A 12,763-nucleotide genomic window follows, 5' to 3' on the forward strand; every position below is an offset into this window, starting at 1 on the left:
TCACACACACTCTCTCACACACACTCTCTCACACACACTCTCTCACACTCTCACACACGCACACACACACACTCACTCACTCACACACATCTCTCACACACTACTCGCTCTCACACACACTCTCTCACACACACTCTCACACACACTCACACACACACACTCACACACACACGCTCACACACACACGCTCACACACACACACGCTCACACACACTCTCACACTTTCTCACACGCACTCTCTCTCACACGCACTCTCTCTCACATGCACTCTCTCTCACACGCACTCTCTCTCACACGCACTCTCTCTCACACGCACTCTCTCACACACGCTCTCTCTCACACACGCTCTCTCTCACACACGCTCTCTCTCACACACTCTCATTCACACTCTCATTCACACACACTCTCTCACACACACTCTCTCACACACACTCTATCACTCTCTCTCACACACATTCTCACACACTCACACGCACACACACACACTCACACTCACCTCTCACACACTACTCGCTCTCACACACACTCTCTCACACACACACACTCTCACACACACTCTCTCACACACACACTTCACACACACACTTCACACACACACACTCTCACACACACACTTCACACACACACTTCACACACACACTTCACACACACACTCACACACACACTCTCACACTCACACACACACTCTCACACTCACTCTCTCACACACTCTCTCTCATACACACTCTCTCACACACACTCTCTCACACTCACTCTCTCACACACTCTCTCTCATACACACTCTCTCACACACACTCTCTCACACACACACACGCACACGCACACACACTCTCTCACACACTACTCGCTCTCACACACACACTCTCACACACAGACACAGTCTCTCATACACACACACACGCCCACACACACGCACACACACACTCTCTCACTCTCAGTTTCCTCCCATAGTCCAAAGATGTGCAGGTAGTTGGATTAGCCATGCTAAATGTGTGGGGTTACAGGGATAGAGCCCAGGGTGTGGGTTTATGTGGGGTGCTCTGTCGAGGAGTAGGTGCAGATTTGATGGGCTGAATGATCTCTTCCTGCACTGTGGGATTCTGTGGTTCTGTATGCTCCTTACTGTCCAGGCAGGACTGTTTTTCAATTACTCATCTGTTTCCCTCCCGGGTGAGATTTTCAATTGCTGGTTATTTGGTTGTCTGGGCCAGGCTTGCTTGAGGTTGGATTGATATGATATTAAATATCTGACATTTTGGAGTGAGTGGTTCGGGTCTAGATGGCACTGTCTGAGAGTATGGTGGAGAGAGGTCAAATTGAGGCGTTCAAGAGGGAATTAGACGATTATTTGTGTGTACTTGTTGGAGTTTAGAAGGATGGGGAGGGGGGGGATCTTATTGAAACTTACAGGATACTGTGAGGCCTGAATAGATTGGATGTGCAGAGGATGTTTCCACTAGTAGGAAAAACTAGAACCAGAGGGCACAACCTCAGGCTAAAGGGACGATCCTTTAAAACAGAGCTGAGGAGGAATTTCTTCAGCCAGAGAGTGATGAATCTGTGGAACTCTTTGCCATAGAAGGTTGTGGGGGCCAGGCCATAGAGTGTCTTTAAGACAGAGATGGATAGATTCTTGATTAATAAGGGGATCAGGGGTTATGGGGAAAAGGCAGGAGAATGGGGATGAGAAAAATATCAGCCATGATTGAATGGCGGAGCAGAGTCAATGGGCCGAGTGGCCTAATTCTGCTCCTATGTCTTATGGTCTTATTTGGTTATTGTGAGGAGAATGGCATTTCTCATTTCAAGAGCTAGTGCAGCCATGATGAGCTGAATATCCTCCTGTGTAATAATTCTGTGATTGTTTAATGTGCAGTGAGGAGAGAAACTCTCCGTCCCTTTGTCTTGTTGCTACAGTCGAGCACAGCTGCTCCAGTGTCTCACTCCAGAGGATTGCACTCAGTGCCCCTTGCCCGTATATGTCAGAGAATTGGGCCTTACCTGTCTTATTTCCTCACACACCAGGGTAGAAAGCCAGAAGTAGAGAAAACATTCCCTCCATGAAGGCAGGGTCTGGAAATCGATCAGCAGAATGTAGGAGAAAAGCCAGAGGAAGCCAAAATATGCCAACACGTTCCAGTAAAAGACCACCACGGGCGCGGTGTAGAAAGCTTTCAGCTGCTGCCAATGTGACAGTGGCTTTGTATCCTGGTCATCACAACGAGGCAAGTGGGCCACCCTTAAAAACAAGCCGACAGGAGAAACAGTTCAACTATCTAGAGATGTGACGACACTCAGCAGCCAACAGATTTCCCCAGAGAATGATCTGGCCTCACTCCCCCCCCCCCCCCCCCCCACCCCTCCCCCCGCAACCAAGAATGATCTGCCCTCCTCCCCCCACCCAACCAGACAACGATCGGCCCTCCCTCCTACCTCCCCCCCTCCCACCAGAGAATGAACATAGAACAGTACAGCACAGAACAGGCCCTTCGGCCCACGATGTTGTGCCGAGCTTTATCTGAAAAAATGATCTGACCCGCCTCCCCATCCCCACACCCCCCCACCACTGATCTGAGTCAGAGAGCCGTTGGAAGCTCTGAACTCGCCTCTTCAGCAGCTGGAGTGCCCGATTCAGACTTTTATTCAGCAGGTTCATTTCGGCGCGATACCGAATCGGCGAACGCAGCGGTAAAGGGGAAAACGCTGATAAAGTTGGGCGGGCAGTTCACTAATTCAATTGAAATACATGCAAATGCATTTAAATCGCCGTTGCGCCCGTTTTGGGTGTGAATCGGATCACCGCCATTCCCAGGTCTCGGTAAAGTGGCAATCTGCACGGACGCGGGGATGGATCGCGTTAATGGCCTCACACCCGACTTTACCACTTTTTGGGCGCGACGCAATGGTAAAATAGGGCCCCAAGTGTCAATAACCATGGTAAGTAAAGCCTGAATTAGATACAGGGTAAAGCTCCCTCTAAGGTCTCAGGTTACTCCAAGGTTACAAAAGGTTAAATACAAAGCCCAGTCACCCCATCAGACACGCTCAGTGGAGATAAATGCCCAGGTTAGACCGAGTTCTATTAACGTGAGCCATCAAGAACGCCAAAGGCAGCTGCAGTAGTTACCCTCACTCTCTCCCCTCATGGAATCCCTACAGTGCAGAAGAGGCCATTTTGCCCATCAAGTCTGCACCAACTCCCTGACAGAACACCTTACCCAGGCCCTATCCCCGTAACCCCACACATTTCCCATGGCTAATCCATCTAACCTACACATCTCAGGACACTGATGGGCAACTTAGCATGGCCAATCCACCTAACCAGCACATCTTTTGGACTCTGGGGAGAAACCAGAGCACCCGGAGGAAACCCACGCAGACACGGGGAGAACGTGCAGACTCCACATAGACAGTGATCCAGGCTGGGAATTGAACCCAGGTCCCTGGCGCTGTGAGGCAGCAATGCTGACTACTGTGCCACCATGCCTTAACCAATTTTTAAAATCAGAGCTGACACAGATCCTGCTATTCCATGAGTTTCAGATTTGGTGATTAATCTTACAATGTCCATTGCAATCCCTTCATCAACCTCCCTGTTACCTCACTAAAAGAAAATTCAATTAACCAAACACAATCTGCCTTTTTACAAATCCGTGCTGGTTCACAGAATCACAGAATCACACAGCGCAGAAGAGGCCCTTCGGCCCATCGAGTACACACCGACACATTAGAAACACTTGAACTCCCACCTAATCCCATCTGCCAGCACTCGGCCCATAGCCCTGAATGTTGTGAGGTGTCAAGTGCTCATCCAGGTACTTTTTAAAGAATGTGAGTCAACCCACCTCCACCACCCTCCCAGGCAGCGTATTCCAGACCATCACCACCCTCTGGGTAAAAGAGTTTTTCCTCACATACCCCCTAAACCTCCTGCCCCTCACCTTGAACCTATGTCCCCTCGTGACTGACTCTTCAACTAAGGGGAACAGCTGCTCCTTATCCACTCTGTCCATGCCCCTCATAATCTTGAACACCTCAATCAGGTCGCTCCTCAGTCTTCTCTGCTCCAATGAAAACAACCCAAGTCTACGCAACCTCTCTTCATAACTTAAATGTTCCATCCCAGGCAGCATCCCGATGAATCTCCACTGCACCCCCTCCAGTGCAATCACATCCTTCCGATAACGTGGTGACCAGAACTGCACACAGTGCTCTAGCTGTGGCCTCACCTAAGTTCTATACAACTCCAACATGACTTCCCTGCTTTTGTAATCTATGCCTAGATTGATAAAGGCAAGCGTCCCATGTGCCTTTTCACCACCGCACTAACACGCCCTTCCGCCTTCAGAGATCTGTGTACGAGCGCACCAAGGTCCCTTTGTTCCACAGAACGTCCAAGTGTCCTACCATTCATTGAGTACTTTCCTGTGGGCGGCACGGTGGCACAGTGATTAGCACTGCTGCCTCACAGTGCCAAGGACTCAGGTTCAATTCCGGCCTTAGGTCTGTGTAGAGTTTGCACGTTCTCCCCGTGTCTGTGTAGGCTTCCCTGGGGTGCTCCGGTTTCCTCCCACAGTCCAGAGATGTGTGGGTTAGGTTGATTGGCCATGCTAAATTGACCCTAATGTCAGGGGGATTAGCAGGGTAAATATGTGGGGTTACGGGGATAGGGCCTGGGTGGGATTATGGTCGGTGCAGACTCGATGGGCCGAATGGCCTCCTTCTGCACTGTAGGGATTCTATGGATTCTCTATTCCTTCCAAAGTGTATCACGTCATACTTTTCAGGGTTTAATTCCATCTGCCACTTATCTGCCCGTTTGACCATTCCATCTATATCTTCTTGTAGCCCAAGACACTCTGCCTCACTGTTAACCACCCGGCCAATCTTTGTGTCATCCGCAAACTTAATAATACAACCTCCCACATAGTCATCAATGTCATTTATATAAATGATGAATAATAGGGGACTCAGCACAGTTTTATGGCTATGACTCCTCTTCCATTCCCTCACCCTGCAGTATAAATATCTCCCACTTTCTATGCCTTTTAGCTTTGACAAAGGATCACCTGGGCTCGAAACGTCAGCTCTTTTCTCTCCTTACAGATGCTGCCAGACCTGCTGAGATTTTCCAGCATTTTCTCTTTTGGTTTCAGATTCCAGCATCTGCAGTAATTTGCTTTTATCCAACACAGATCTACGTGTGGACAGTGGCTTCCAGTCACTAAAGCAGCCTTCTGTCATCACCCTCTGTCTCTTACAACTGAGCCAATTTTGAATCCACTTTATCAAATTACCCTGTATCCCAGGTGTTTTTGCTTCTTTATAAGTCTCCCATGTGGGACCTTGTCAAAGGCTTTGCTGAAATCCATATAAACTACATCGACTGCTCTACCCTCATCTACACACCTGGTCATCTCCTCAAAAAATTCAATTAAATTTGTTCGGCATGACCTCTCTCTGATGAAGACATGCTGACTATCCCTGATCAAGCTTTGCCTCTCCAAGTGGAGATAGATGCTCTCCTTCAGAGGTTTCTCCAATAGTTTCCCTATCACTGACGTCAGACTCACTGGTCTGTAGTTCCCTGGCATATCTCTACAACCCTTCTTAAATAGCGGAACCACATTAACTGTTCTCCATACACATAAAAAACACACACACATACATGCATACACACATATAAACACACACATATACACATAAAAAACACACACACATACATGCATACACACATACAAACACACACATATACACATAAAAAACACACACACATACATGCATACACACATACAAACACACACATATACACATAAAAACACACACACATACATGCATACACACATACAAACACACACATATACACATAAAAAACACACACACATACATGCATACACACATACAAATACACACATATACACATAAAAAACACACACACATACATGCATACACACATACAAACACACACATATACACATAAAAAACACACACACATATATGCATACACACATACAAACACACACATATACACATAAAAAACACACACACATACATGCATACACACATGCAAACACACACATATACACATAAAAAACACACACACATATATGCATACACACATACAAACACACACATATACACATAAAAACACACACACATACATGCATACACACATACAAACACACACATATACACATAAAAAACACACACACATACATGCATACACACATACAAACACACACATATACACATAAAAAACACACACACATACATGCATACACACATACAAACACACACATATACACATAAAAAACACACACACATATATGCATACACACATACAAACACACACATATACACATAAAAAACACACACACATACATGCATACACACATGCAAACACACATATATACACATAAAAACACACACAAATACATGCATACACACATACAAACACACACATACACATAAAAAACACACATATACACATAAAAAACACACACAAATACATGCATACACACATACAAACACACACATACACATAAAAAACACACACATATACACATAAAAAACACACACAAATACATGCATACATACATACAAACACACACACATACAGATAAAAAACACACACACATACACATATAAAGAGAAATACAGATAGAGGAGATGGAATAAGACATTGAATGAGGGAAAGAAAGACAGAGAGAAAACATTCACCCTGTCAGCGAGAGAGACAGTGATGTGAGTTGTTGCTCTGTACTCACTGTGAGATGGAATGTTGTCCAAAGTTCAGGTTCCCATTGACAGGTGAATTTGCGTTCAGCTCACGGCTGTTCGTTAGCTTTTTCTTTCTCCTTTCTTCGTCCCTTCTAAAAAGAAAAGTAAACAATGTGTTTTGTGAGGCTTGGGAAGATTCTGACCATCAGAGCCAGTGTCACTTTCACCAGGTAACTGATAGGAACGCCTCGGCTGAATTCCCTGTACGTTACTGGGCAGCACCCACAGACATTGGAATGCATTTTAATTGTAGCAAACACAAGCTGCCTACCTTAACCCACGCAGAGCTGGACTGCTCTTCCCTACCTCCACCACCTAACCCTCCCCCTCCCACAATCCCCAGACCTGGATCCAGTGGAACGATAGAAGGGGTTTAGCCACTTTGTACAAGGAAATGTCTCCAAGGGTTGCCGGTCTCTGATTCACCCACCCTGCCATCAGCTGAGTGCTTCAATCAGCGGGCACTCCATCTAAAGGCTGCCCCAGCATTCCTCAGCCACGTCTTCAGGGTCCAGAGCAGAGGCTGGCTGCTGGGAAATCTGCCCCTCACTTTACGGAGACATCCTTTGGCAGACCGTTGGGGGAGCGAGCGTTGGCACATCCTGCACCCATGTCAAGGGAGGAGACCATCAGGCAAGGTGACCAATCCCACGTGGCAGGCTGTGGCAGTGCTGGCAAGTGCCAGCTCTCTGCAGAGGGGGACGGGCAGCCAATGCAGGAAGGGAATGAATGGTCTACTCCGTTCCACCAGAGTGAGTCACTCCTCTCATCACTCCGTACCCACGCACTCACATACCCACTGGTATCTCACTCAGTGCCAACTCAAGGGGAAACCGCCACTCACTCTCCCACTCACATCTTCACCTCCCCTGTGGCTGGCCTCCTCATCCCCTCCCGGCTCCCACTCACCATCCACGCATGCCTGGCACTCAGCCTACTGACACTCTCTCCACCTGTTTTCATGCAGGAGAAGCTGGCACGGAACAAATGGGAGAACCCAGACAGGCAGAGAGATGCCCAAGTTTAAAGTCCTCTCAATTTGAGGTCAGCCCTCCAGCTGGCCAGAGAATGCCAAAAAACCCCGTGAGAACCCAGTACACCATCTCCTTCACACAAACTACTGTGAGTCCTGCCACTGCTAGCGTTCTGCCCCTGCCTTGTACTAATCACATCTCCCTTCTCTTTCAAGCACACTATAGAATCATAAAATCCCTACAGTGCAGAAGGAGGCGATTCAGCCCATCAAGTCTGCACCGACTACAATCCCACCCAGGCCCTATCCCCATAACCCCATGCATTTACCCTGCTAGTCCCCCTGACACTAAAGAGCAATTTAGCCAATCCACCTAACCAGCACATCTTTGGACTGTGGGAGGAAACCGGAGCATCCGGAGGAAAGCCACACAAAGAACAAAGAAAATTACAGCACAGGAACAGGCCCTTCGGCCCTCCAAGCCTGCCCGTCTGAACTAAAACCCCCTACCCTTCCGGGGACCATATCCCTCTGTTCCCAACCTATTCATGTATTTGTCCAGAGGCCCCTTAAAACTCACTGTATCCGCTTCCACTACCTCCCCCAGCAATGAGCTCCTGGCACCCACTACCCTCTGTGTAAAACATCTGCCTCGTACATCTCTTTTAAAACTTGCCCCTCGCACCTTAAACCTATGTCCCCTAGTAATTGACTCTTCTACCCTGGGAAAAAGCTTCTGACTATCCACTCTGTCCATGCCTCTCATAATCTTGTAGATTTCTATCAGGTCACCCCTCAACCTCCGTCGCTCCAGTGAGAACAAACCAAGTTTCTCCAACCTCTCCTCATAGCTAATGCCCTCCCTACCAGGCAACGTCCTGGTAAATCTTTTCTGTACCCTCTCCAAAGCCTCCACATCCTTCTAGTAGTGTGACGACCAGAATTGAACATGATATTCCAAGTGCGGCCTAACTAAGGTTCTATAAAGCGGCAACATGACTTGCCAATTTTTAAACTCAATACCCCGGCTGATGAAGGCAAGCATGCCGTATGCCTTCTTGACTACCTTCTCCACCTGCATTGCCACTTTCAGTGACCTGTGTACCTGTACACCCAGATCCCTCTGCCTATCAATACTCCTAAGTGTTCCGCCATTTACTGTATATTTCCTATCTGTATTAGACCCTCCAAAATGTATTACCTCACATTTGTCCGGATTAAACTCCATCTGCCATCTCTCCGCCCAAGTCTCCAACTGATCTATATCCTGTTGTATCCTCTGATGGCCCTCATCGGTTTCCACAAATCCACCAACCTTTGTGTCGTCCGCAAACTTAGTAATCAATCCAGTTACATCTTCCTCCAAATCATTTATATATATTACAAACAGCAAAGGTCCCAGTACTGATCCCTGAGGAACGCCACTTGTCACAGCCCTCCATTCAGAAACACACCCTTCCACTGCTACCCTCTGTCTTCTTTGACCGAGCAAGCTTTGTATCCACTTTGCCAGCTCACCTCTGATCCCATGCGACTTCACCTTCTGCACCAGCCTGCCATGAAGGACCTTGTCAAAGGCCTTACTGAAGTCCATGTAGATGACATCCACTGCCCTACCCTCATCAATCATCTTCGTCACTTCCTCGAAAAACCCGATCAAGTTTGTGAGACACGACCTTCCCTTCACAAAACCATGTTGCCTCTCACTAATACGTCCACTTATTTTCAAGTGGGAATAAACCCTGTCTCGAAGAATCCTCTCCAATAATTTCCCTACCACTGATGTAAGGCTCACCGGCCTGTAATTACCTGGATTATTCTTGCTACCTTCTTAAACAAGGTTGTGGTCATGTTGGTGACTGAGTGACGGCGTCCTGCAAAGCGGTCACCCAGTCTGCGTTTGTCCTCTTTGATGTTGCGGAAGCTGCATTGGGAATTTGGATAATTATGCACGTTCCCAAGACACCCGACCTTTGGAGTGGGTACGGCTTTGTCTGTGGGTGCCATCCACTGGTGATGGTCAGAATTGGAGTTCCAAGCTGTTCATTTCATAGAGTGATGTGGAGAAACCGGCGTTGGACTGGGGTAAATACAGTAAGAAGTCTCACAACACCAGGTTAAAGTCCAACAGGTTTATTTGGTAGCAAATGCCACTAGCTTTCGGAGCGCTGCTCCTTTGTCAGGTGAGTGCTGACGAAGGAGCAGTGCTCCAAAAGCTAGTGGCGTTTGCTACCAAATAAACCTGTTGGACTTTAACCTGGTGTTGTGAGACTTCTTACTGTATTTCGTAGAGTCACAGAGTCATAGAAGTTTACAGCATGGAAACAGGCCCTTCGGCCCAATTTGTCCATGCTGCCCAGTTTTTACCATTAAGCTAGTCCCAATTGTTTGCGTTTGGCCCATATCCCTCTCATTGTAACTGTAACTGTTTAAATGCTTTTAAAAGATGAAATTGTACCCGCCTCTGCTTCTACCTCTGGTTTCATGGTTCAAAGTTCCCCAACATTGTGGTCCATTGGAAAATAACTCTGTAGTCCACATTACAGCCACTTCAGGCATCAGGATGATATGTTTGCCCAGTGTGCTGTGGAGTCAGAACAATTTGTTTTTGTATTTAAATGTATTCATTCATGGGATTGGGATGTCATTGGCAAGGCAGCATTTATTTGCCACTCCTAATCACCTAACCGAAAGGTTACTTGCCCAGTTAGAAGTTAGTTAAGAAAGCACTGTGGCTAAAGTTTTAAAGTTTATTTATTAGTGTCACAATTAAGGCTCACATTAACACTGCAATGAAGTTACAGTGAAATTCCCCTAGTCGCCACATGCCAAGTGCAGAGTGGCAGCACTGTTCGAGTCAATGCACCTAACCAGCACATGTTTCAGACTGTGGGAGGAAACCGGAGCGCCCGGAGGAAACCCACGCAGACATGGGGAGAACGTGCAGACTCCGCACAGACAGTGACCCAAGCCAGGATTCGAACCTATGTCCCTGGCTCTATGACAGTAAGAAGTCTCACAACACCAGGTTAAAGTCCAACAGGTTTATTTGGTAGCAAATACCATAAGCTTTCAGAGCGTGCTGCTCCTTCGTCAGATGGAGTGGTTATCTGTTCTCCAACAGTGCACAGACACAGAAATCAAGTTACAGAATACTCATTAGAATGCAAATCTCTACAGCCAGCCAGGTCTTAAAAGGTACAGATAATGTGTGTGGAGGGAACATTAAACACAGGTTAAAGAGATGTGTATTGTCTCCAGACAGAACAGCTGGTGAGATTATGCAAGACCAGGGGCAAGCTGTGGGATATCAATTATCAGTAACCCCCACAGCTTGCCCCTGGTCTTGCATAATCTCACTAGCTGTTCTGTCTGGAGACAATACACATCTCTTTAACCTGTGTTTAATGTTCCCTCCACGCACATTATCTGTACCTTTTAAGACCTGGCTGGCTGTAGAGATTTGCATTCTAATAAGTATTCTGTAACTTGATTTCTGTGTCTGTGCCCTGTTGGAGAACAGAGACCACTCCATCTGACGAAGGAGCAGCACGCTCCGAAAGCTTATGGTATTTGCTACCAAATAAACCTGTTGGACTTTAACCTGGTGTTGTGAGACTTCTTACTGTGCTTACCCCAGTCCAACGCCGGCATCTCCACATCCTGGCTCTATGAGGCAGCAGTGCTAACCAATGTGCCACCATGCCGCATTATTGAACTGGATAAGTTTTACTAAGTTTTAAACTCACCATGATGCAGACATTTGTTAGCCCAGATTTATTTAATTAATTTGATTTAATTTCCTGAAACTGACATGGCAGGATTTGAACTTCTGGGTTATTAGTCCGTGCCTCAGGATTACTAATCCAGTGACACGGTGGCACAGTGGTTAGCACTGCTGCCTCACAGCGCCAGGGACCCGGGTTCAATTCCCAGCTTGGGTCACTGTCTGTGTGGAGTTTGCATGTTCTCCCCGCATCTGCGTGGGTTTCCTCCGGGTGCTCCGGTTTCCTCCCACAGTCCAATGATGTGCAGGTTAGGTGGATTGGCCATGCTAAATTCTCCCTCAGTGTCAGGGGATTAGCAGGGTTATGGGGTTAGGGCCTGGGTGGAATTGTTGTTGGTGCAGGCTCGATGGTGCGAATGGCTTCCTTCTGCACTGTAGGGATTCGATGATTCTATGATTAGCCATGGGAAATGTGTGGGGTTACGGGGATAGAGTGGGGGAGAGGGCCTGGGTAAGGTACTCTGTCAGAGAATTGGTTCAGACTCAATAGGCCAAATGGCCTCTCCTGCACTGTAGTGATTTTGTAATTTTAAGATTCTCGAATACAAGGCTGTTGTACCCAGTAGATGCAAGCACAAAAAGCACACAAAATGATGGCATTTCAGATTAACCCAGAGAAACACATTCTGTCTCCAATTCCTGTCTCCTCAATAAACCAAATTTCTGATCTGAGTGCCGGCGATGCAAAGTGTTTGTTTTCCCAGCCCCTCACACAGAGCTTGGAGGTTGGCAGAGGCTAACGGTGAATATAGAGACTGGGCTCCTACCTGAAGGTGATGAGGTTTGAATAAATGATGGGCCACAGAAACAGGCAAAGCACCACCTGCCACGTGTTTGTGTCGACGGAGAGCTCTCCCCACCAGATCTTTGTCAACAACGCCTGCAAGAAAAGGAAGCAAAAAAAATCATGCTGGGATTCGCCCAGAAACATTCTAAGACCCCAGTGTGTGGAAAAATGGGAGTAAATCCCACTGTCTTTTTTCAGCGTGATTTTGAGAATGGATCTCCCACACTCTGTGCATCACAGAGTGGGATTCACTCTGGAAATCTGGGAGCGGGGCCTATTCCCGCTGGAGAGGCCGGCAGCATAGCGCTGAGCGGGCCACTGTGCCTGTGCTGATCTGTCAGCGCCGAGATCTGCGTAGGTGCGGTGGCCCCATATTGCCAGCCTCCAGATCACTGGCAAGCCTAATTGGCACAATTCCCCCATCATTGGCCTTCCA

At 47.4% G+C, this 12,763-nt stretch overlaps 2 protein-coding genes across 2 annotated transcripts in view; one reads left to right on the forward strand and one right to left on the reverse strand.

Moving 5' to 3' along the window:
* Positions 1 to 12,763, forward strand: part of lancl1 (LanC antibiotic synthetase component C-like 1 (bacterial)) — a 683,707-nt gene that overhangs the window by 69,232 nt on the left and 601,712 nt on the right. The gene's annotated exons all lie outside the window — the stretch shown is intronic.
* The window catches only part of trpm2 (transient receptor potential cation channel, subfamily M, member 2), a 270,848-nt gene that overhangs the window by 55,990 nt on the left and 202,095 nt on the right, over positions 1 to 12,763 (reverse strand). Inside the window, exons 15-17 of the mRNA XM_078229251.1 lie at positions 12,308 to 12,420; positions 6,768 to 6,872; positions 2,002 to 2,239 (exon numbers count right to left, since the gene is read on the reverse strand). Coding sequence (XP_078085377.1) covers positions 2,002 to 2,239; positions 6,768 to 6,872; positions 12,308 to 12,420 — 456 coding nt within the window. The remainder of the gene's footprint in view (positions 1 to 2,001; positions 2,240 to 6,767; positions 6,873 to 12,307; positions 12,421 to 12,763) is intronic.

This window comes from Mustelus asterias, chromosome 14 (assembly GCF_964213995.1).
Source record: "Mustelus asterias chromosome 14, sMusAst1.hap1.1, whole genome shotgun sequence".
In the NCBI taxonomy this organism is placed as follows: domain Eukaryota; kingdom Metazoa; phylum Chordata; class Chondrichthyes; order Carcharhiniformes; family Triakidae; genus Mustelus; species Mustelus asterias.